The 26,167-nt window shown below is 44.0% G+C and overlaps 1 protein-coding gene across 1 annotated transcript in view; it reads left to right on the top strand.

Annotated features, from left to right (window-relative positions):
* The first annotated feature begins 9,722 nt into the window (after positions 1-9,722).
* LOC126485075 (WAS/WASL-interacting protein family member 3-like) overlaps positions 9,723-26,167 on the top strand; it is a 132,843-nt gene continuing 116,398 nt past the window's right edge. Inside the window, exon 1 of the mRNA XM_050108678.1 lies at positions 9,723-9,942. Coding sequence (XP_049964635.1) covers positions 9,723-9,942 — 220 coding nt within the window. The remainder of the gene's footprint in view (positions 9,943-26,167) is intronic.

Raw genomic sequence — 26,167 nt, 5'->3', positions numbered from 1 at the left:
CAGGAGTACCGACAGGCACTGGTGCAAGAATGGGTGGTTATACCCCAGCAGCTGCTCGACCACTTGATCCAGAGTATGCTAACCCGTTGTGCGGCCTGTGTACGTGTGCATGGTGATCATATCCCATACTGATATCGGGTTACATGCGCAGGAAACACGGCGTTTTGTAGCACATGTGTTTCGGGACGTTTTTCTCAACTTATCACCAACACCATGGACTTACAGATCTGTGTCATGTGTGTTCCCTATGTGCCCATGTTATTAGCCCCAGTTCTGTGTAGTGCCACGTTGTGTGGCACCACATTCTGCAATTTATGAGTATAAGTGTACTAACGGGTGGAAGCAATTAATAAGCAAACAATAAATAATCAAGTCGGTGTTTTTTTTTTTTTTTTTTTGACTGCGCGCTCCTGTTGCCAGCTGGAACCTTCCTTTTTAACAGCCAGACAGACTCCTCTCCGCGACAACAATACGCCTGTCAAAGGCTCGTAAGTCGATGCACACGCCCTCTCGAAACCCGCACGCGACCCCTTTGCTGGCTAAGCCAAAGACCGTACTCAAGCACAATGCTGGTAAAGAGCCGGCGCGGCGCACTCACTTCGAAGATAATGATTTCCCTCGAAGAAAAAGATGTACGGACACGCAGCACAGGTTCATGAAATGTCGTTCTTGTGAAACACAACTAGCTCTTTGTTCACACGAAGTAATAAGTTCTATCCACAGGGGAACTCAGACTGATTCCGTATTTTCTAGATTTCCAGAAGGCTTTTGACACAGTTCGTCACAAACAACTGCTAATAAAATTGCTTGCCCGTGAACTACAGTCTCAGTTGTACGACAGGAGTAGTATTTTCCTGTCAAAAAGGTTACATTTCGTACTAACTGCCGAAAAATCTAGTAAAACAGAAGTGATATCTGCCGTTCCCCAAGGAATTGTTATAGATCGCCTGCTGTTCCTATCCTGTATAATCGATTTAGGAGACAATCTGAGCAGTCCTCTTAGATCGTTTGGAGCATTACGCTACCATTCAGCTTCCACTAAAGTCGTCAGAAGACTAAAATCAGTTGTATAACGATTTGCACAAGATACCTTGTAACGGGGTTTTTCCCTTTAGATGCTAGTCAATTGTCAGGATCAGCATTACTACAAAGGGCATTTGATTCTAAAGCATTGTGTCAGGGTGAAAAACGGTAAATAAATTACTTTTTCTCTCTTAACAACATGTGGGCAGGGTGGGTTCTTCCTTGGCTCGGGTATGAGGTAGAATGAAACAGCCTTTTTACATAAGATAACTTTTATTGAAATTTTTGTACAACTGTTTCCTTACTGGATGTTCTTATCCTATCCTTATACAGGATAGGAACAGCAGGCGATCTATAACAATTCCTTGGGGAACGCCAGATATCACTTCTGTTTTACTAGATTTTTCGGCAGTTAGTACGAAATGTAACCTTATTGCCAGGAAAATACGACTCCTGTCGTACAACTGAGACACACGTTTGCGAAGCCTTCTGCTGCGGCAGCGGCGGCGTCTGATTACGCCTGGCGGTGTGCATCTCGTGTCGCCGTCTCACTCAGCTGACTGGAGACGCGCCTCGTGCTGTGGCCCGTTTAATTATTGAGAGCGAAGTCGTGAATCGGATGGTGATACCTTGGATGTGGCGTCCCAGTGTTTCTCTTCTCTAAGGGGCCGCGTGTGTCAGTGTTGTGCGTCGGCCAGCGTAGCGGCGTGGCGGGGGAAGGCCAGTGTCCCGGACTCGAACAACGGACTCCCGCTTGCCAGCCTTTGACTGTCAGATCTTCATCACCAGCTCACAGGTGACTGCTGATGATGAGGCCGTCTCCTTCCCATCCTCACGAGTCACCCGGGTACGTAAAAATCAGGCTTGAAATACCTTCTAACTTCTGTCTTCTGGCTGCGAGGCTGCTGCTTGCTATTCCATTACAGCGGCGGACTTGGTGCTTCTGTGTACGATGAAGTCTCTTCCTGCATGGCGGTCTTCAGCACCGACTGAACTGTACTGGAACTGAACTGAAAAACTACTACTGCCGGGCCCACTGCGTCTCGCGTATTTATTCACTTCAGTTCACTGGAGGTGAACGACTTCACGGTCATTGCCTCTTCTGTCACGTTGAAAAGCTTCTCGAAGAATCTTCTTAACGTCGGTCATTGGCTCTCGGAATGTAGGCCAGGGCCTTTAATCACATGTGACAACTGAGAAACACATGAGCCGGTCGGGCGATGCCCTGACATTTGAATCGACAGCTCTTGCATATGTGGGAAGGGCGATGGCTTCTCTTGAACGTGCTGACTTTCAAGCACCGGCCGTTGCCACTGCTGCTTTGCCCGTTGTTCGCCAGTGTGTAGTTCTTCTAAACTAAACTAAGTTTTTCATTTAGTTTCTAATTTCTAATTCACTTCACATTGATTTCACTAATTTATTTATCTATCTTAACTAACACTCAACAATATGTATGGTGCAAACAGTGGCAGGTAACTGTAAATAATGAAAAGTGTGAGGTCATCCACAAGTGAACTAAAAAGAATGCGCTAAATTTCGGCTATGCAATGAGTCACACAAATCTAAATGCTGTCAATTTAACTAAATGCCCAGGGATTACAATTATGATTAACTTATTCTGGAACTATCACACAGATAATGATATGGGGAAGACGCTACAGAAAGATTGCGTTTCATTAAAACACTTAGAAGATGCAACAGGCATAAGACTGCCTACACTAACCTAGTAAATACTCTTCTGGAGTATTCCTGCATGGCATGGGATCAGCACCAGACAGTATTGACGGATAACATCGTAAAAGTTAATATAGGGCAGCTGATTTTGTATTATCGCCAGATAGGAGGGAGACTGTCGTGAATATGAGACGCGCGTTTGTTGCTGCGATATCGTTTCACAAAATTTCAATCATCAATGTCTCCTCCGAATATGAAAATATTTTGTTGACGCTAGCATTAGTATGGGAGAAATGGTGATCCTAAGAAAATAAGAGAAATCAGGGATCGCACGGAAAGATTAAAGTGTTCTTTTATTTTATTTTTTTTTATTTTGCGCGCTGTTGATAGTGAAACGGCAGAGTAATAAATAGTCTGAAGGTGATACCATGAAACCTCTGCGAGGCACTTACGTATGAATTGCAGCAGAATCAAGTAGATGTGGATAGATGTATGATTCGACGACACTGGAATTTTCCGCCTCCTTACATACGTTACACTACATCTGTGTATGGAATAAGCAGGCAGACTTTACACCAGACGCACGTCGTCGGTTAGTTCTTCCCCATTTCGCAACTACTCTACACAACCTCAGTCTTACAAGACAATTGGACCCGAAGTAGTTGCGTTTGTAGCAGGATTCTAGTAGAGTCGTTTACATCGTATTTTGAAAAGTTCCTAACCGACACTCGTACAATCCGTGTGGTAGCATACACTAAAGAGCAAGGTAAGTGTGTACACTGGTTATGTGGATTCTGACTGGTAACGAGGCAACTGACCGTCACAGTTCGCGTTCAAAATGACCACTAGCAATGGCAATACACGCTTCTAGTCTGGTATGGAACGACTGTTACACACGCGAGCCTTTGAATGGAGATGTCCGAGCAGGTTGCAGTAATTCGTCATTGCATATCATCGGATGTAGTTGGTGTGTCCTTGCAGACAACGTCTTTCAGCTTTCCTCACGGAAAAACTCTGCAGGCGCCAAATCCGGGAAACGGGCCGGCCAAAGTACAGGTTCTCTGGGTCAAGTACAACGATTTGGAAGCAATTTGCGACGACATGCTGTAGCGCTTCGTGCACTACGGGCTGGACAGCCATCATGTTGGTACCACAGGCTCCTCCTAGTCTGCAGAGGAACGTCTTCTAGCATTCGTGGAAGATAGTCTGTTAAGAGGCTGTGAAAATTGTGCTCATTCAGTGTTGTCTGTATGAAAACTGAGCCCATGAACTCACGGTTCACTGTCCCACACCAAACGTTTGCACTCTATGGATTCCGACTTTCCGCCTGACGGAGCCAACGGACATTGTCACAGACAAATAGTGCATGTTTCGGCGGTTTACCTGGCTACAGTCAATTCCGTATTCGTGTGCTGCTTCGAGTTGTATGCTGAGACCACATAGCTTAAATAAACATCCTAATTGGAATGGTGTGCGTCCACATAGTATCCCAGCATCTTCCTTAAAGTTCTATGTACTCCGTTCGTCCATTGGCTTTATGGTGTAAATGACTCGTCTGCAAATTTTTCACACAATGGCCGACAAAGTTCCTTGAACAAATCCAACCTAATGTGGGTTCCCTCATCCGTCACGTCGTTTTAGGTACCCCAGATTCAGCATCCAATTGATTATTAGCGCTTGTGCACTGTCCCTGCTTGTTGGTCGGGCATCACGGCTGTATCCACATGCTGTAAAACTGTTCTGTACTCGCGAGTGCAGGTGTTTTGTAGAAAGGACCTAAAACATCAGTCGCAAGCAATTGAATTGTTGCTAATGCTTCAGGTAACCCCTGCCATTGTACTCTCATCTGACACGGATCCGCTCTCTGTGCACACAGTATGCTGTTGTGTACATGTGGGTCCACGTCCGATTTCCTATTCTTCCACCAGTATCTCTCCATTACTTTCCTGTTGGTTGACCTACATCCCCCCATGACCTGCTAAAATGTGATCATGTGTATCCTGTAGTATTCTATCTCTCAACTTTACTGGTACCTCCACTCATGGAACCATCTTAGTTTATCGGCACGGCAACCCAATTTGTGTACAATGCTGCTACTACTTTCTAAACTGTCTACATACGCTATCTATCCTCTGGTCTGTCTACCACTCCTTAAGCGCACTACAACGTATTTATAACACTACTACTTTCCTACTTAACCCATCTTCGTTCCCATGTTTCTTTCCATGTTTATACATTACCACGTTTATGTATGTATATATGACTCAATCGTACTGCCCATTACGTTAACCTATTATATGGAGTCTTCAGCCTCAGCAACTATTTCGACGCTGTATGGTCTGTCAACACAAAAAACTTTTTCCCGTATAGATAACACCTGAAGTAGGTGATTCCATAGATAAGGCTCAACATTTCGTTTTCTGTTGTGGTGTAGCTCTTCTCCGCTGAGTTGATTTGCGTTGATGCATACCGCCGGATGTTCTATGCCCTCTATTTCTTGAGATACCACACAACCAAGTGCACTGCTTGACAGAACAAATTCCATATTGAAGTTTGGAAACACCAAAATTGGACTCAGTATCAAAGCTTCTTTCAGTTCCCCAAAAGAACATTGACAATCCTCTGACCAAATAAGATTTTTTTCTTTAAATAAAACAACAAGTTTACTGTTACCAGTCACCGTTTTCTTTATTTCCACGACGCGTTTCAAAGGTTGTTTACAAATGTGACAGTATATATGTGATGTGTTACGACAGCGAAAGGAACCTCTTACCACTGGAGGTATTCTAGTTTACTTATTTTATGCTTACCATTAGATATCGGTTTAATTTTTTGTCAGAAGAAATCCAAAACCATGTTCTGAAATAGTGTCTTGTTTCTCCACTAGGGAGTGCCACAAGTTCCTCCAAAAATCGTAACACAACACACACACACACACAGATGTCATACTAACTAATGTAAATCCACCCGATGATGGAGGTTTAAACCTTTCAAACGCGTCGTGGAATTAAATAAAATGGTGACTGGAAACAGTAAACTTGTTGTTTCTTTTAATCTCAATAACAGTCACGGTAAAGCCTAACCAAAAAATGTTCACATTTAAAGATTTTTATCTTTCTTCAGTAACTGCATCAGTGGTCTGGCAACATCTGCGAATACTTTCATATATGTTCTATAATAATCCGTGACTCCCAGAAATAATAGCAGTTCTTTCACCAGATCAAGTACAGAAAATTCACATGTGGCTTTAACTAACCTTGGGTATCTCAACACAATCTGAGATAAAATCGTAAGAATAAACGTAATGTGAACCACCAAAATTTAATATTCTCACTAATTATGTGACCAAGGTATGCCACCTCTTCCAGCACAAAATTACGCTTCTCTGTGCTTAGCATTAAATTCGCGGCTCTCAGTACTTTCCTTAGGTGTTTTATGTGCTGCTCCATATCACCAGCAAAGACTAATAGCATAAGATACATCACGCACTGACGTTGTTTTAGTCCTCTGATATCTGTGTCCAAAAACCTGTGAAATGTGCGTTCTTCAGCCTCAAAGCCATCTCCTGAATTGATAATGCTTCCACAGTGAAGAAAACGCTACTCTTGGTCAGTGTTCTGGAACGACGTCTACCTGATGCTAGCCACTCCTTATTTCCATCGTTGAAAAATACCTGCACTGACCTAAATGTTCGGAAAAGAAGAGGCATCCATTATAGTCTTGACATTCAATTGTCGACAATCGCAACAAAACCAACATTTTCGTAATCCAGCCGCTGATTTCTTGGGCATGACGGAAATGTTTCCTCAATAGCCCCATCCTTCAGCTTCCGATCCATGAATTTGTGCAGAATTGACTGCAAGTTCGTTGGGACTCTGCATGGTTTGCAGTAATCTAGTGATTCATTTCCTGGTAGTATTCAGTGCTGCGTAGTATGGTTTGCTGGAAAATAGCCATTTCTTAAAAAAAGAAAACAAATCCATAAACTGCAACATTAACTATTCCATCCATTCCATATCATTCCCGGTTAGGTCCTTCAGTTTCCCTCACAATGAAGTGTCAATGATGTTTAGCAATTTTCCGTGACTGAAACCCCTGTGTCCCACTCTTTCTCCTCCAGAATATCCAATTGATGATCAAAAACACTTTTTTTAACCGTTAATCCTCGGTGCTGAAATTACTCACAAACACAGGCAAAATTTTTCATCATATACCTTGTCCGTGTACAACAATTCTTTTCACTGAACATCTCATCTAAACCAATACTTAATTTACGTCAAATGGCTTCACCACACACAACAGCGGTACTGATTAGACAGACATAGCATTAACCTGACTTAACATTTTCATGGTGCCCTAAGGTACACAGGTGTGTGAATCGAGTCTGGTTCTGATGGTTCGTGATTTAAATGGTTTGTCATTCTCGATATACTCACCTCGTGACGTCGATACACAGCCAGAGGTTTCGCTCAACTCAATCTTTTTTCCTGTCGGGCTCCACCAAGAGTTGCCGAAGATCGATTTTGGCCCAATGCTGACGCAAGAAATCCAAACCCAGAATCGTGTCATAGCCCTCACTCTTGTGTGCCACAATCTCTGCACATTGTCTGAACTGAACTTTACTCAGGCAAAAATCTGTGTCCACCGATCTGAAATTTCCGTCCTTCGTTCCACGCAGTCTATACCAGAGTGGGTTCCATCGCTTATGTCCTACTGAACATGCACTGGCAACCAACATATGCACCCCTGTATCCAACAATACCCCGCAAGTCTAATCCTCTGACTGCAAAATCCTTCTCTCCATACGACTTTGTGGCACGTAATTTTACTGGAAGTGCCTTTAGGTAGACCTTGGGTTTCCTTTGGCGTTTAACAGCTGCATCTTTCCCAGTTGCCTACTTCTGAAACTAGCGTTACTATTACATTGACCTCTGCGTCTACTCCCACTGTACTGTGACTACCGACGTTGCTTTCTTGCAAGCTCGTTTGTCCACTTCAGTAACACCTTACATTGCTGAAAACACTTTCTGTCTACATTGCAGTCCAGTTGACATCCCAGTTTCCTCAAATTCTTCTGTCAATCTGACAGCTGCAAGCAAATGCATCAGAATCTCCGTCCATAATCTCCCTGACATTTCCGAAGGCAACACTAAAAGAGACAATGGCTCTCTGGTCAACCTCCCGCAAAATTTCTTCTGCCCCAAGTCGTATGTACAACCATTGCTCCTCCGTATTCTATATTTAAAATATAGCACAGTAGCGCAGAAGAAACCAAGATGAACAATTTAATGTAGGACACTTGCGGTCTGTCAAGCCAGGAACTAATCCAAAGCTGGCCTACAAAAGTCTCCTTAGGTACATGGATGAGCATTGGGCAGTATCTGATATTTCGACCTTCATGCGACGACTGAAAGGAGGAAACACAGTGAATGATTTAGAAAGAACTAAATTCAGTTTATGAGACTCTTAGTTGTCGTACTCTGTTTCACAATCAGTGTCATCGCTGAGTAACAAATGACTTTGATACATTTACTTACTTTACGAAAGACGAGTGTCTTTGGATTTCCCGTCTACATCTACATCTACATCTATACTCCGCAAGCCACCTGACGGTGTGTGGCGGAGGGTACCTTGAGTACCTCTATCGGGTCTCCCTTCTATTCCAGTCTCGTATTGTTCGTGGAAAGAAAGATTGTCGGTATGCCTCCGCGTGGGCTCTAATCTCTCTGATTTTATCCTCATGGTCTCTTCGCAAGATATACGTAGAAGGGAGCAATATACTGCTTGACTCCTAGGTGAAGGTACGTTCTCGAAACTTCAACAAAAGCCCGTACAGAACTACTGAGCGTGTCTCTTACAGAGTCTTCCACTGGAGTCTATCTATCGTCTACGTAACGCTTTCGCGATTACTAAATGATCCTGTAACGAAGCGCGCTGCTCTCCATTGGATCTTCTCTATCTCTTCTATCAACCATATCTGGTACGGATCCCACACCGATGAGCAGTATTCAAACAGTGGGCGAGCAAGTGTACTGTAACCTACTTCCTTTGTTTTCGGACCGCATTTCCTTAGGATTCTTCCAATGGATCTCAGTCTGGCATCTGCTTCATCGACGATTAATTTTGTATGCTCATTCCATTTTAGATCACTCCTAATGCCTACTCCCAGATAATTTATGGAATTAACTGCTTCCAGTTACTGACCTGCTATATGGCAGCTAAATGATAAAGGATCTTTCTTTCTGTGAATTTGCAGCACATTACACTTGTCTACATTGAGATTCAGTTGCCATTCCCTGCACCATGCATCAATTCTTTGCAGATCCGCCAGCATTTCAGTATAATTTTCCATTATATATATATATATATGTATATTGTGAACAGCAACGGTCCTACGATACTCTCTTGCGGCACACCTGAAATCACTCTTACTTTGGAAGATTTCTCTCCATTGAGAATGACATGCTGCGTTCTGTTATCTAGGAACTCTTCAATCCAATCACAAATTGTCAGGCACAGTTTTACTTTTGAATACATTGATTCATTGTTGGTCTTTTATTCGTATCTGCTTGAACAAAATTTTCTTGTTAACAAACCATGTATACTCCATTCAAATCTGTAGGGAAACTCTGCTGTCATCCATAGAAGATTTATAAAACGACTATTGAGCAAGGGTGTGTCTTTCCTATCATTCGCAATATTTCTTGGCATGCACTTGTCTGTAGCATTTATAGAACACTCTTGAATTTTTTCTGTTGGTGCATCTCACTTTGAACCCAAAAAACTGATGACAGATATTGAATACTCAGATAATTTTGTGACTGTTCCCTATTGCGACAGTTCATCCCTTTCTTAACATCTGAGAAGAACGGCATTAGTCAGGACTCTGCGGTCTCCTGACATTTGTTTGGGAGACGATATAGTCTGCCCATTCAGAAATCAGCCCTCAATTACCCCACGGTTTTTACCATCAGCACGGACACAGACTGGCGCCAGCTGTTGCAGGTGGCAGCGCCATTAACGCAATGACGTCAGCCACCCGTGTGGCCGAGTCCAGTGACGTCTGCCGCCACACCGGCGACCCCCGAGCGGGATGTGGGCTGCGCGGGGGCGGCGCGCCGCCTGGAATAGCCTCCATCGACAGGCCGAGTGCATTATTGAGCCGACCAGGGCGGGCGCTGCGTTACACTGGCGCGCGCGCTAAAATTACCCTCCGGAAGGCGCGTGCGCTCCGGACTGTCCCTGGTAAGTCACCCTCGTTCCCACCCATCCGTCGCTCACAGTGACCGCGGAATTGCCGGGGATGACGCGTGTGCACTCACCCCAGCGCCACCAAGAACCGCGTTAGAAGGTCAAATGCTTCTTTCAGCCAACGTGCAGGTTGAAGATCCTCTGTCAGTTATCTAAATCATATTTTAGAACACTTACAGATCACTCACCGACTTACAAACAATAATGGGTTACATTTTGTCAAGAATGATATAGGAACAGCGTATTTCCAGACAGGTTACTTTGGAAAAAAATTTGATATTTGTGGTAGGGTCTTATGGGACCAAACTGCTGAGGTCATCGGTCCTCAAGCTTACACACTACTTAATCTAACTTAAAGTAACTTACGCTAAGGGCTACACACACACACACTCAAACCCGAGGGAGGATTCGAACCTCCGTCGGAGGAAGCCGGGCGGACTCTGACAAGCCCCCCCCACCCCCTACACCGCTCGGCTACCTCGCGCAGCGGTTACTTTGGCAGTCCCAGCTGCATATACGGGGACGTTCAACAAGTAATGCCATCCAGTTCTTTTCTCGGCTAATTTCGGTTGGAAAAATGCGGAATTTGTTGTGGAACGTCGTGCAATATTCCCGCTTCAGTCCCTGTAGTTTCATGAATTTCCGATACGTGGCAGCGCCGCAAGTACTCCTCAAAATCACTTCTACAACGGAGATGAGTTCCATACACACAGCTATCATCGAGTTTCTTTTAAAGGATAACCAGAACATCGCACGTATTTATAGGCACTTGTAGAATGTCTTAGGAGATCTAGCATGAACAAAAGAACGGTGAGTCGTTGGGCGTTTATCCTTGCAACAAGGTCGCCCAAACCTGAAGAACCGACTTCAGAGTGTGCATAGCCACAAAAGAGCAAACAGACTTCTCTTTCTGCGTGACAACGCAAGGCCTCACAAGAGTCTGCACATCGGAGAGGCGCTCTCAAAATTTCGTTGGATTGTTCTTCCTCGTCCTCCTTACAGCTCGGATCTCACACCTTCCACCTTCCAACTGTATAGACCAATGAAAAATACAATCCACTGGAACCGGTACGTGGATGATGGGCAGGTTGTTGATATAGCAAGATGCTGGCTCCGACGTCGACCAGTGTAGGGGTACCATGCGGGCTTACAGTCCCTCCCAGTAATAGGCCGAGAAACAGGGTTTTGTATCCAAATGAGTGCGTAATAAATGGTGCATCGGAATCCTGAATAAAACCATCCTGCTTTTAGAAAAAAAATTGTTGTATTACTTACTGAAAGCCTATCTTACTGTAAATTGTGACACTTCTCGAACAATCAGCGATGATATTCGGTCATACAAATGAAAATGAAATAGCAATCTGTACCTGTTTACGTAGATACACAGTCAAGAAAACTTTTAAGGTAATTTGAAACTATTAATTTTTACATGAATAGTCACAATCATTACGTCATACATCCTTTAAATATAGAAATAAGACTACAGTTCTGCTTTAAAGGAAAATCTATCATAGTGTCTCGAGTTGTTGATGACACTTTCTAAAGGCAAACAACATATTGCTAAGACCATTTCAAATTAGCTGTATCTTCATGTGTGCATGCCTGTACGCAGAAGGGTACCTTGTGTAGCAGCATCACGTCCCCCCTTTCCTGTCTAAGAAAGATTGCTGGTAAACCTCAATGTGTGCAGGTATCTCTCCAATTCTACTTTCGTGGTCTTCTCGCGAGATCTGCGAAGGAGAAAGCGGCATATTGGCTAACTCGTAGCCTCTTGTAACTTTAACAGTAACGGCAGCATGATGAAGGACGCCTCCCTTGCAGCGTCTGTGGAATTGGCTGAGCATTTCCGTGGCGGTTTCATTCTTATTAAACGAATCTGTAACGAAACGTGCTACTCTTCCTTGCATCTTTTCTATTCGCTCTATCAATCCCGCCTGATACGGATCCCAGACTGGCGAGCTGTACTGAAGTGTTGGTCGACGGTGGCACTTGTAAGCTCCCTCTTTTGCGGGTGAACTACATTCCCTGAGGATTCTTCGCATGAATCTCAGTCTGGCGTCTGCCTTACCCGCGAGATATTTCATGTGGTCGTTCCAATTTAAATCGCTCCGTACACATACTCCCATCTTACGGAAGTAACTGTTTCCAGTGATTGTTCTGCATTCACGTAATCATACAATAATGGGTATTTCTGCCTACGCATACGAAATATGTTACATTTGTTTATCTTGACGGTCAACTGCCAATCCCTGCACCAAGCTTCCAGTCTCTGCAGGTCCCCGTGAATTTCGCTTCTGTTTTCTAGCTTTGCGATTTTTCTGTATACGATAGTGTCATTCGCGAAAAGCCTCATGGAAATTTCGAGTTTATCTAGTAACCACTTACACATATTTTGAAATTTAAAGGTCCTATAACACTTCCTTGGGGCACGTCAGAAATTACTTGCGCATCCGAAGGCATCCTTCTGTTGAGATTGGCATGCTGTGTCGTGTCTGCTAGAACCTTTTCAATCTAGTCACAGAGTTGCTCCGGTATTCCGTCCGCTTGTACATCGCGCATCGGGTGGCAATGCGGCATGGTGTAGAAAGTCAAGGAATACCGTATCTTCCTGGGCGCCTGTAACCAAGGGCGTCACCAGCACAAATTTATTGGGAGAGACGACTTAGTAAATACGGTATAGATCACGAGGTGATCAAAACGGGAGATCCTCTTGCGAAAAAAAAGACCTAAAACCACTTTTTGGAGCATTCTGGATGCCTGAGACCATATGTTCCAGTAGCACTTAAAACTCGTAATTCGTACAATTTCAGCCTGAATTAAAACGTACTTTGCGATTACATGAAAAAGTAGTGTAACATTAACATTTAAATTTATCGACAGTGTATGTATGATTGCGCCGTTGAACTTGCCGCAGTGGTAACACCGGTTCCAATCAGATCACCGAAGTCAAGCGCTGTCGGGTTTGATTAGCACTTCGGTGGATCACCGTCCATGTCTACCGAGCACTGGTGGTAAGCGGGGTGCACTCAGCCCTTGTCACGCCAATTGAGGAGGTACTTGACTGAGAAGTAGCGGCTTCGGTAACGAAAAAAACTGCGTTGTGTGTACCAAATGCCCTCCATATCCGCATCCAGTGACGCGCATCGTCTGAGAATGACTTGGCGGTCGGTCGGTACCGTTAGGTCTTCAAAAGTCTGTTCGGATGGAATATGTGTGGTTATTATGTATTATGTCCTAAACAACTATTTCAAACTGAATAGTTTGCTTAATTTTTATTGGAACTGTAAAAAACTAGTCAACTACATATTCAATTTTATTCAGTTTATTATTCAAATATTAAAAATACATTCAAAAACAGAAATGTAAAGCTATGAAAACTAAGAGAAAAGTGTGCCCACGGGGATAATAGCTGAGAATTTAAGGAAGCAGCTCATGGCGAGTTCGATTAAGAACACATTGTTAGCAGATCGAACTGAACGGTTTGTCGCTGAAATGGCTACTCAATAATAATTTGTGGCAAGTTCCTTTTGGACCAAACTGCTGAGGTCATCGGTCCCTAGTCTTTCACACTACTTAATCTAACTTAAACTAACATCCGCTATGGACAACACACACACCCATGCCCGAGGGAGGACTCGAACCTCCGATGGGTGGCGCCGCAATGGCTACTCATAGCAGACACTTTCAAAAATGCATAGGTTAGCATTATCCCACATGCCACCAAACGGCATAGTTCTTTCCCCACTCAAACTCTCAAGTGAATAAACGCGGCGTGAATAATCATATTCCAAACAAATTAGTAATGCCATCCTAGCGCTGCCGGAGTACGTATAGTTTCAGCTTAACGGTTACGCTCTCACGCTCAGACCGTACCCCGATAGACTGCCACGCTAAATGCTCACGCCCAGTAATGACAATCAGACATTATTCAAAACTTTGTCAGAGATTAGCGATTAGCGTGGAATTTTGCATCAGCTAAACCACAGTTAGCAGCAACACAGTCATTGCGATGAAGTAGATCGATAAATTTACTCTCAGATATTGCACATAGTGACAAATCGTTTGACATGTGAGGATGTAGGATCCTAACAAGCGTATAGGGTTGGACATGGGGCAGCATAGGAAACGACACCTGCGGTTTTCCACGATGACCCAACGACAGCCGGCCGCGGTGGCCGAGCGGTTCTAGGCGCTTCAGTCCGGAACCGCGCGAATGCTACGGTCGAAGGTTCGAATCCTGCCTCGGGAATGGATGTGTGTGATGTCCTTAGGTTAGTTAGGTTTAAGTAGTTCTAAGTTCTAGGGGACTGATGACCTCAGCTGTTGAGTGCCATAGTGCTCAGAGCCATTTGAACCAACCCAACGACACTCCTAATTATGATTGCTGTGCCCACGGGATCCCAGATTAGTGGAAACTTGTCGTCTCATGCGATGAATCATGTTTCTTGTTACACCAGTTTGAATGTCGCGTCCTGGTACACTGTCACCGAAGTTAAAACTTTGGGAAATCTGTGGTAAGTTCCAATGGGACCAAACTGCTGAGGTCATCGCTCCTTAGGCTCACACACTACTTAATCTAATTTAAACTAACGTAAGCTAAGGACAACACAGAAACCTGTGCCCGAGGGAGGACTCGAACCTCCGACGGGGGAGCTGCCCGAACCGTGGCAAGGCGCCGTAGATCGCGCGGCTACCCCACGCACCTCATCCTGCCGAATGGCTGCTCGAAACATGTACCACACCACGAAATCAGGTCACTGGGGCAGTATTATAGAATGGGGAACATTCACCTGCTCATCAACGGGACTTGCAGCAGTAATCGAACGCACCACGGCAGCTGCGGATTACGTCAGTACTATTTGAGGACTACTAGCATCCCTTCGTGCTTACCCTTTTCTCGCATGGTATCCTGCGAACCATAGATGAATGACAACAGGCAGGTGCCATATTCCTGTAGTTCCAGAAAGCGTTTGACACGGTGTCCTACTACAGACTATTGACGAAGATCCGAGCACACGGAACAAGTTCCCAGATATGTGAGTGGCTTTTCAAGTAATAGAACCTCGTAAGTTGTAATCGATTGGGATTGTACATCAGAGATAAGGCTATCGGCAGGAGTTCTCCGGGGATGTGTGGCGAGACCACGTGTTCTGTACGCATAAATGATCTGACGGACATGGTGAGCAGCAGTCTGCGACGGTTTGCTACTGACGCTGTACTATACAGGAAAGTATCAACGTTGAATCACTGCAGAGGGATGCAGCATGACTTAGACGGAATTTCTATATGGTGTGGTGAACGGCAGCTTGCTGTAAATGTATAAAAATGTAAGTAAAGCAGATGAGCAAAAAAAACAATACTGTAATATTCGAATACAGTATTAGTGGTGTTCTGCTTCAAACAATCACGTCGGTTAAATGTCTAGGCGCAGCGCTGCAAAGTGATATGAAATCGAACGACCATGTAAGGACAGTAGGAGGGACGGCGAATGGCCGACTTCGGCTTGTCGGCAGATTTCTAGGAAAGTGCAGCTCGTCCATAAAGAATATCGCGTATAAAACTCTAGTGCGACAGAGTCTTGAGTACTCCACCAGGTCGGATTATAGGAAGACATCGAAGCAACGCAGAACCGTGGTGCTACATGTGTTACAGGAAGGTTCGACCAACAAGCGAGTGTTACGGGGATGTTTCGTAAACTCAAATTGGAATTCCTGAAGGGAAGACGATGTTCTTTGCGCGAAACATTGTTGGGAAAGAATAGAGAGCAGGCATTTGCAGCTGCCTGCAGAAGAACTGTACTGATGCCAGCGTTCGTTTTGCCTAATGGTCACGAAGACGAGATAAGAGAAATTAGGGCTTGTACGGAAGCATATAAACATTTTTTCTCCGCTCCATTCGAGAGGGGAACAGGAAATAAAATGGCGAGTTCATTACCCCACCACACACGATATAGTGGCATGCGGTGTACGTATGTAGATGTAGATGTACTCGTCTGCCTGACGGCGAGGCCATATTCCTGCAGTGTGGCTGTCCTCGTCACAAAGCCAGGACCGTGCTACAATGGTCTGAAGATCATATACTCAACCCACTTTGATTCCTGGGAAGTGGGTGACCAAAGCGTAGACATTTGGTGCCACACACCTCCGCAAAACTAGCAACGACTTGTCGAATCCGTGCCACTTACATCGCCGCTTTATTACGTTCCAGCGCCAAACCAACACGCTATTAAGCATTTGGTCGTCAGTGTAGAATCAGCGATGATGGCTGTAGGGTGGTAAGAGGAATGGGGCCAAAAGGGCTACTGGAAGGGAAGAGGAGCAAAACACACGAAAATGTGCGGTATTAACATGCTAATGTATTTTTGGTAGTAAAAAAATCTGTTTTCAGGAGTGAACAATGGCATTCAGAGAAACTGTGCTTAAACTACTAAGTTGTCCTTGAAACATTGAGCACATGTTCTTTATACTAGAGAACACCTTGTTTCATTTCATCTCCTGGCCGCACCAATGTGCTCTTACTGTTTCCTATTTTGGACACTTGAGACAGTTTCCACCATCTGTAGGATGGTATGTTTGTTCAGGCTGCAGATGATTGGTAAACCTTCCTCAAGTCCTTATATTGTGTTGTAGTCAAGACTTACAATTCTGATATGTTCACGATATACTTATAGCATGTGAAGGGTCTGAAGAAGAAATGAATGAATGACCTGACGAAATGCATAAGAATGAAGCACATTTTAAGAGGGATAAAAAACAACGGACGCACCACGAAGGAATTATCCGAATGGGGCGGAAATAGGTAGATGTGACGTACATGTACAGGCAAACAAAAGATTACGATTTCTGAAAAACACCGGATGATTTATTTAAGAGAAAGAGGTTTACAAGTTGAGCAAGTCAATAACGTGTTGGTCCACTTCTTGTCCTTATGCAAGCAGTTGTTACGCTTGGCACAGGTTGATAGAGTTGTGTGAGTCCTTCCGGAGATCCGGAGACCTTACTGCTTACTGGTCAAGGCAGAGTTTGAGAAGCACGCAGACAAGTAGCGGAAACTCTCGCCGTGTGCGGGCGGGCATTATCTTGCTGAAATGTTAGCCCAGGATGACTTGCCATGAAGGGCAACAAAACAGGGCGTAGGATATCGTGAACGTACTGGGCTGTTAGGCTGCCATGGATGACAACCAAACTGGTCCTGCTAAAAAAAATGAAAAAAAGACACATGAGACCATCACTCCTGGCTGACGGCCCGTATTGTGGGTGACAGTCCGGTCGGTATCTCACCAATGCCCATGGCGTCTCGAGACACATCTTCAGCCTGGAATCCCATCGACTGCAGCTGAACTGCCTTCAGTGATGAGTCCCGCTACGAGCTGAACTGTCTTCAGTGACGGGCGCCACTAAGAGCTGAGTGTCGATGACCAATCAAGACGTGTCTAGGGACGTCTCGGGCAGCGGTGAGACCACTCTACGCAGGTATTTAATATCCAGGCCTGTACTCCATTCAGCTTCAAGAAATGATGCAAGCACTTCAGCTGTCATCTCCTGCCCTCACTCGTAGCACTCCTGTGTAAATTGTTGCTTCCTGTAAGGACTTTCAGAAGTTTCTTTCCAAGGGATTCTGGGAAACACCTACTGACGCGGGAAAGTGATAAGGCATCGATGGACATGTTGCAACATAGATGTAGTAATGGGTTTTAGAATTTTGCTAAATTTTAACATATAATATTCATATATTTCATCGTTGACAGTGGCAACACTGAGGGCTACGATACAACCGTTGGTCACAGGGAAGTACTATCTTTGGTAGGTGAAAACGGTCTGTCTTTAGTTTAGAACTATGCCTGGAAAGTACAACACTCCAACATGAGAAGTTTCAAGAACAGATTTTCGTTTGACAATGCATGTTTCCTGCTGTGTTGTTTTCGTTTGAAAATTGGAAATTTGTGGTGAAGACTATGGGACCAAAGTGCTGAGGTCGTCGATCCCTAGGCTTACGTTACTTAATCTAACTTAAACTAATTTACGCTATGGACAACACACACACCCATGCCCGAGGGAGGACTCGAACCTCCAACGGGGTGAGTAGAGCGAAACGGGACAAGGTGCCCCAGACCGCGCGGCTAACCCAAGCGACTCGTTTGAAATTGCCTAATGGCATAGAAGCTTTAAGGTATGTTATGCTACAGGAAGACATAAATATTTTTATATTGTTGTCAGTCAGTGTAGTATTGCGAGGTCGGGTTTCCTTGTTTTACATCATTTAATAATAAGATAACGTAGTCTCGAAACATATTGTGCTAAAAATTTCGACCACCGGACAACTGGTGGCGTAAAATTAACACCTTTTCCTTTTCAGTCTCCAACTCTTTTCGTGTTCAGTCTAGTAGTTATAGCTCTATCTGGTTTACCTACGTATTATAAAAACACTAGCTGAATTAAATGTGTAATTTATTATTTGTACTACCATAAATATACTTCATCATCTGTGCTTCAGTACAGAACATGCACCACAGCATAGTTATTACGTTATTGATGATAACTCCCTGGCTTACAAGGTAGTAGTTGGAGCTATATTCGTATTCATAAGTAGAGCAGTAAGACAGATGATTACTAAATCTGAAAAGGAAATAAGTTATTGCAGTTAGAACCACATTCCATCCTCGCTTCTAAGTTACTAAGACGACTTACCAATTCTTTTTTACTGTTCTTGTCTAAGGAATAAAAGAATGTGTATCTTTTCAAAACACTAATCGGCATATTAAATCATTACAGTAGTATAGCGCTACAGTAAATATCGGCGTCCAATAATTACCGGGAGATTGACCCACTCACTGGTTACTTTTGATGCTATTTTCTTATCTTTTAGATAATCAATTCCGTACTTCCACTCGTCAGTCAGCCTTATATCGACCATAAGCAATTGTATTTCACTGTTAATAATAATTCGGTATCAGTTACTTTAATTCCTATATGCTTATTGGTTTCCTGTCACGGTCTGGCATGCAAGTCTGTCCTCCCACTCCTATGAAGAACAATTACAGCGCGTTCTCTACTTTGTGCCCGGCTCACGAGCTTGCAATGGCTAGGAGGCTGTATTTCTAGGTTAAGTTTTCAGAATGAGAACTTTTGCTGTACTCATCCAGCCTCTACAGATTTCAATTCCTATTTCTGTATCAAATTTCGTAGTCTCATAGATTCGTAGGAGGCTTGATCGTTACAACATACACCATAACACCTTGGTCAATGTGGTTTCCCAAAAAAATGTTCAAATGTGTGTGAAATCTTATGGGACTTAACTGCTAAGGTCATCAGTCCCTAAGCTTACACACTACTTAACCTAAATTATCCTAAGGACAAACACACACACACACATGCTCGACGGAGGACTCGAACCTCCGCCAGGACCAGCCGCACAGTCCATGACTGCAGCGCCTTGGACCGCTCGGCTAATCCCGCGCGGCGTGGTTTCCCATCTCACCCTTTTGGCGGAAGAAGTTCCGTAACGATATTATTAGTAATCAAAGTTTACCGTCCTCTGCTGTGGAATAACAGGTGTTCCACATCCTAAAAATGCAGCAGCTGCTACAATTGTAGACGGCGTCGTTCAGTCTGCAACGCTTCAGGACACGTAAAAACGCGATCTCCTGATTTCAGAGAATGTAACTCCCACGCGTTTCGCGTATCAAAACGTATCTGGTCCAGTCAGGAATGTTACAAGTGTCGTCGCCGTCGTCGTCGTCGTTGTTGTTGTTGTCATTAGCCCAAATATTGGTTCCATGCAATTTTCCGCGATAGTGTAACTTGTGAGAGCCTCTGTTGAGTCGTGGTACACACCTCGCTGACAGAGCACAGGACACTGGGTACTCAGAACACAAGTGCAGTACTCGAAACCAGGTCCAGGCGTAATCGATTATCACCTGTGGGTGCGAATACGACCGGCACAGGAAACCCCTCAAAGTCCATTGACATAGCCGGATGACAGGCTATTACCAGCGATCGAGGAGAGAACGCAAGAACTGGCGCGCCAGGCGTGTTGCCACATTTATTGTGAACCGGCAGAAGCTGACTGGGACGCGTATCCCAGGATTGAAAGGCGGTGTTCTGTGCGCTGATGCTGGTGGAACACACACACACACACACACACACACACACACACATCGCAGGTATCGATCTCCGAATCGCTGGATACACCACTTTCCATACCTGCATAAATAGTGCGCCGTACATCCATCTGATCCTGCTTACCGTATCCAAGCCCCGTACTCTTTCCACAATTACCCCCCCCCCCCCCCCCCTACAGTTTCCTCCATTGCCAAATTAAACATTCTTTTATGCCTCTGGCTGAGTTCTGCCAAGCCACCCCTTTCATTTGCCAAGTTGTGCCCCAAACGTCTTTCCTCCCCAACTGATTTCAGGATCTCTACATCAGTTATCCGATATATCCATCTAATATTCAGCGTTATTCTGTAGTTTCACATTTCAAAAGCTTCTATTCCTTTTTATATGAATTGGCTCTGGCTCTGAGTACTATGGGACTTAACATCTGTGGTCATCAGTCCCCTAGAACGTAGAACTACTTAAACCTAACTAACCTAAGGACATCACACACATCCATGCCCGAGGCAGGATTCGAACCTGCGACCGTAGCGGTCACGCGGTTCCAGACTGAAGCGCCTAGAACCGCACGGCCACACCGGCCGGCTCTTATATGAATTACCATTCATGTTTTGCTTCCACCTAACGCTACAAATCGCACACTTTCAGAAAAGACTTCCTAACAGAATCCCACATTTGATATTAAAATACCTCTCTTTTATAGGAAAACTTTGTCATTTCACATATAAATCTCAGTGTATCCGAAATGTTATCTGGACCCTAAAACTCTCGAAGGCGATACGAGTTAGATGCCCTGTAGCTTCGGAGTAAATGCGCGTGCAGAATAATGTGAGGCTGTCTGTAAGATGCCGGAAAATAAAGCACCTAAAGTACCGCTCCTTCTGAGTTCGTACACTGCGAAAGTCATGTACAGACAGGAAGTAAGGCTACATATTTCACTACCACGTCGCTAAACAAAGCGTAACTGTTTTCCCTGCGGCTGTCTTCATGCTCCTTCCACTTCTAGCTAAAGATTTTGTCCTGTAACATTAAGCTGTGGCAGATTGAAGAGACACTCATACAATGAGATCCAAGTTTAACTTGCAATATCCAAATATATTCTGCTAATCAAGCAACTTACATTTTTGGCTGTATCGTTCACAACCAGTGCACGGATAATCGATGTAATCATTCATTGCCATTTCAGCCACGTAGTCCGTTGGAATGTAAAGAAGTCTGTTGTCAAAACATGAATCACTCAGCTCAAACGTTTGGAGCACAACCACACAAAATCCACTCTTCAAACAGACCTTATAAGTTTGGGAATGTGACACAGATCTTGGAATTATCACTAATCCGTTCTAGTGCCGTTTATTTTCACGAGCGTGAGCGCGACCGATCACGGCGAGGCCGTTTCATAGTTTGGCGTTACGATATTCGAACCACAGATGTACGCTCGTCATATTTGGTCACACCGATTCTATCTCTCTCTCCCTCTTTTATTGTTCACATGTATAACTGTTCCGTGTACGCCACCTGTCCCATAGCCGAAGCGACGCGGTTGATTATTGTTCTCCCGAAATGACACTCGATTTCGAAAGTATAATTTTCAGATCACCTATTCTGAACCATCGACACTGATATTAAATACGTAAGTTCCGTGGGATGAATATTAATTACTTCAACAACAAACTGTAAATTGCGTTCTGCACCCGCTACACTTACGCATCATGATACTCCCGCCCTCACACACACACACACACACACACACACACACAGAAGCTAAGCCGCGACATTCTACAAAATCGTGCTCTGCGCTGGCCTTTAAGGCGACAGTCGACATCTGGATGCGATGTGGGGTGGAGGGTAAATAATATGTCATTTACTCTGTTTTATAAGGTGAAATGTTTGGTAGGCTTGTGCGATTTTTAGGTAGCACAACCTGTTACAAGAGCCTGAAAACTATGTAACGCCGGAAATGCATATCCTCCTATTTCCATCTATTGTACTATTATTTTTTTCCTTGTTTTGTTACCTCAAGATATGACATTTCTGTCTCTTTATATATTGTAATTGTTTTACTGTTTGTATATATATATTTATGCACTCATGTCGATGTATAATTGGTTTGTTTCGTAAATATTATTTGTATTTTTACGCTGGGTCTTGCCTAGGGAAAACTGCTATCGAACGATTACATCGATAGGTCGTGTGACGACTCAAAGTGTGTAGGATCTTTGGTAGTGTTAACTCTGCCGCGTGGAGCGCGGGCAGGGCAGTCGGAGGGTGGCGGGAGTAGCGAGTGGAGCAGGTGTGTTGTGTGACGCTCCCGCGAGTTGCCGCGCTTTCGGGGTTTGGCAGCATGTAATTGCGCTCGACTTGCGATGATAGTTTCTGACATGGTGTCGCGGACGGGAAACATTAGCTGGCGCACATCAAGAGCCCGTTTCGTCTGGTGACCGTGTCGAGAAGAAGGCGCGCCAACATCCAGCTTCTGCAACAGCGACGGCCGACAATGAGTGACTGTCGCCACCTCCTCGACCGACGGCTTCAAACCTTCAATCAACCGACAAGGAAGACTGGACGCACGTAAAGTTTTAGAGCTGTATGGCAGACCTCAGCTTTTAATCTTGTTCCATTTTCGTAACTATAATTACAGCAACTTAGCATGAACGTTTGTTGCTCATTGTCCCAATTGCATCACCAAGCAGAGTCCCTTCCTTTTCCGAAATGAACCCGAGTGTCGTTGAAATTCAAACGCCAGCATTAAAGTAATATAGCTAATTCGTTTTCACTGCTTTAATTTCAAAGTTCAGTTATGGCATTAATAGCTGGCTACAATATTCAGATTACACAAGCACGAATTAAGAGTGCGAGCTTTGTTACCGTATTTTAGCTTACCTGTGACTGCAGCTCAGCTTGGTACGTACTAAATTTTACTATTGTTAATTGTTCAGAATCATTTAATTCAAGTTCAAAGTTAAATCTCTTATTTCTAAATTGCGTAGATTCAAGTAGTTTTTGAAATGATTGTTGAGGTAGTCCAAGACTAACCGTATTTTACTGAATTTCGATGTGCTTCAGAAAGAAAGCTCACTATTAACTTCAGTCACTAAATTAACTTTCGATTTTCCGGTTTTAGTAATTCTTTTGCTAAATTAAGTCAGAGTGTAGCGAAATTTATTACTTCTGACAAACTTTCAGTTTTCACACTACACGTGTCAACCTTCAGTTGCCATGCTTCTAGTGCTAATTATATGTGTAATAACCTTTCTTTTTCAGTTACTATAGTAATTGTCCTTAGGACTGGCGACCGTAATTTCCCCCAAATCTCAAATATCTGATTACCACTAGTTAATTGTTAACGTAACGGCCGCACATTTACTTTCTTCATTAACTTTACCTCTTTTCAAAATTAATTTCCACCAGTTTCATTTGCATTTTTCCTTTCATTTAGATGTAACCCTTTCCTCCCTCTTTACCGATAGATTAACTTCAGTGACGATTGCTTTTCCCAAATTTCCATTAGGTACACGCGGTTTAATTTTTCACTGTCATTAAGGTCGGTAAGTGAGGGGGAGGTTACACGTGGCGACCTGGTGACAGGACAATCTTCAGATTTGAGGTTGTTCTGTACACGAATTTTCTTTGGTGCAAATGTCGTAACAAAGTACTGGTTACGTACAGGCCGTTACGTCAGCGAGAATAAGTAGTGGGAGTAATCCTAATTACATTTGAGATTTGTCATTTATATTGAAAATTATTAAAATGAGTGAAGGCAACAATTACCAAAATTTGGTAGACTTGGATACGGAACAATCGGTCGAACAGTGGGAAACGCGCACGGCGGTTCCCATTGTTCAGGGGCAGGCGGCTAGCATGAAAGACGCGACCGCCGAAACGCAACAAAGAGCAGAAATGGAATTCCAAACTTTAGAAAATGTTTCGGAATCGGAAGCGAAAATCAAATCTGTACCCCTTGATGATGAATACGGGGGAACATGTATAGAGGAACCAGCTACGGAAGTAAAACCGGTAGTCTCCGGGAATTTAACTGATTTATTGAATGTTTTGATTAATGAAATCAAGAGTCAATCGGTAGAAATTATAGCTCTGTCTGCCAAGCAAGAAGCTCAGTCTGAAAAAATTGAACGAAAGCTAGACAATCAGAACAAAGCTATTAATGTTGTTAACAACAATGTTGGAGTTGTTAATACAAAAGTTGATAAAATCAAAGAAGATATTGTTGTAATTAATACCGAAATCGGTAATCTTAAACAGGAAATGATAGGCGTTCAGGCGGAAATTGCGAGCATAAATACTCGTTTTGATTCCGAAATTAGCAGAATCGAGAAAAGTGTAGGAGAATCAGTTGCTCCGATCATCGAGAATAAGGTGACGGAACAAATTCAATTAGTGAAAAAAGAGGATCAAAAGAAGGTGGAAACTTTAAAGGCTTTAGTATCCGAAGTAGATACCAAAGTGACGAAGCAGGCTAATACCTGCGAAGAGAAAAAGAGGGAAGTGGAAACGCTTGCGACAACCACTTGCCAAGTAATTATGAGAGTGTCGGAATTAGAAAAGAAACTTGACGAAAAACAGAGCTATGTGCCAATCTGTGCACATAGTTCGGAATTGTTGACGAAAGAGGAGCGGTTCGACCCCTTGAAAAAAGGCGGTATACACGCGACGGATTTCATTAAGAATTGTGAAAGAGTTTTACCCAGATCATGGACTAATGAGAGAAAAATTAATGCGGTTATTGATGTGCTGGCTGGTGATGCCAAGCGTTGGGGCTTAAACCTCAACATTACGAACCTGACTTTTGACGAGTTTAAAAATTTGTTTCTGGCTGAATACTGGTCGGAGCAAAAACAGCAAAGTGTCTGGCGCGAATTTGTCGTATCGAGGCCTTTCGATGCGAATTCGCGCGTTTCGATGAAGGAGTTTTGTGAGGGCTGGATCCGCAAGTTGGAATATTTGCGTGATCGCCGCTCGGAATCCGAAATAGTCTGGGAACTCTACAAAAAGCTTCCAGATGATACAAAACGCTACGTAGGAAGCAATTACAGGACAATCAATGATTTCCTGGAAAGAGTTGAGGACGAGGACAATTGGCGCAATAATCGCGACAGTGGTAGAGGCCGTGGTAACAACAACGGGTACCACCCCAACCATAACAACGATAACCATGGGAATAATGCATACCACAGCAATGACAATAATGGTTCGGACCGTAATAACAATCGGTACAATGCAAATAATAACCGGAATGACGGAAACCAGTATCATACTAGCGTGATACGGGCTGCGCAGAATAGTAATAACGCCAGAGGGTGTGACCAGCCGCCTCAGCAGTATCCGGGGAGCGTATCTGCTGGGACGAGACAGGGAAACCATTAGCCGCGCCGGTGAGGGGCCGACCGGGCGTGGAGAAATTTTGGCGGCCCAATAACAGGAGAAAACCCAGGTGTCGTCGTTATGAAAATTCCGTATGGAATAATCAACGGCGGGAGAGTGTGCCAGTGTTAGGAGAAAGGAGTGCGCCCACAAGTAGTAAATCAGCTGTATACATGGCAGCAGAAAATACATTCACTGTCAGTGAGAACAATTTAAGTAGTGTTCCGGAAATCGATTATAAAGTGGCAGCTGTAATACCCACAGCGGAACTGGAGATTGAGTTTAAGAATGATTCGCAATTGTTGAGAGAAGATCAGATGTCGGATAACACGTCCGTCATTGAGCGAGGGGATGCAGAGAGGGATGAGGTCTGGTTACGGCAGTTCGGTCGCTTATACGACGAACTAAGAGATTATAGGGGCCTGTACGGGAGAAGTGTTTATAGGGAGCGCGGGCAGGATTTGCCGCGTCTCGTCCCACAGGAGGATAGTAGTTGTGAAGTGATAGAAAGTTCTGGCCCTAACCGGCAGACTTTACTAGAAATAGTTGATGTTAATGGGGAGCACGAGCAAGATGCGTCGTGTTTCGTCCCGCAGGAATTGAATGTTGAAGTAGTAACGGAAAGTTCTGGCCCTAACCGGCAGACTTTACCGAAAGTTGTAGTGGTAGAAGTAGCCGACCCATCCGACGCAAACCTCCAGTTTAAATATTGCGAGAGTATTAAG

This window comes from Schistocerca serialis, chromosome 6 (assembly GCF_023864345.2).
Source record: "Schistocerca serialis cubense isolate TAMUIC-IGC-003099 chromosome 6, iqSchSeri2.2, whole genome shotgun sequence".
Lineage (NCBI taxonomy): Eukaryota > Metazoa > Arthropoda > Insecta > Orthoptera > Acrididae > Schistocerca > Schistocerca serialis.
Note: the sequence above shows the minus strand (reverse complement) of the source record. Positions and strands in the feature narration are given on the sequence as shown.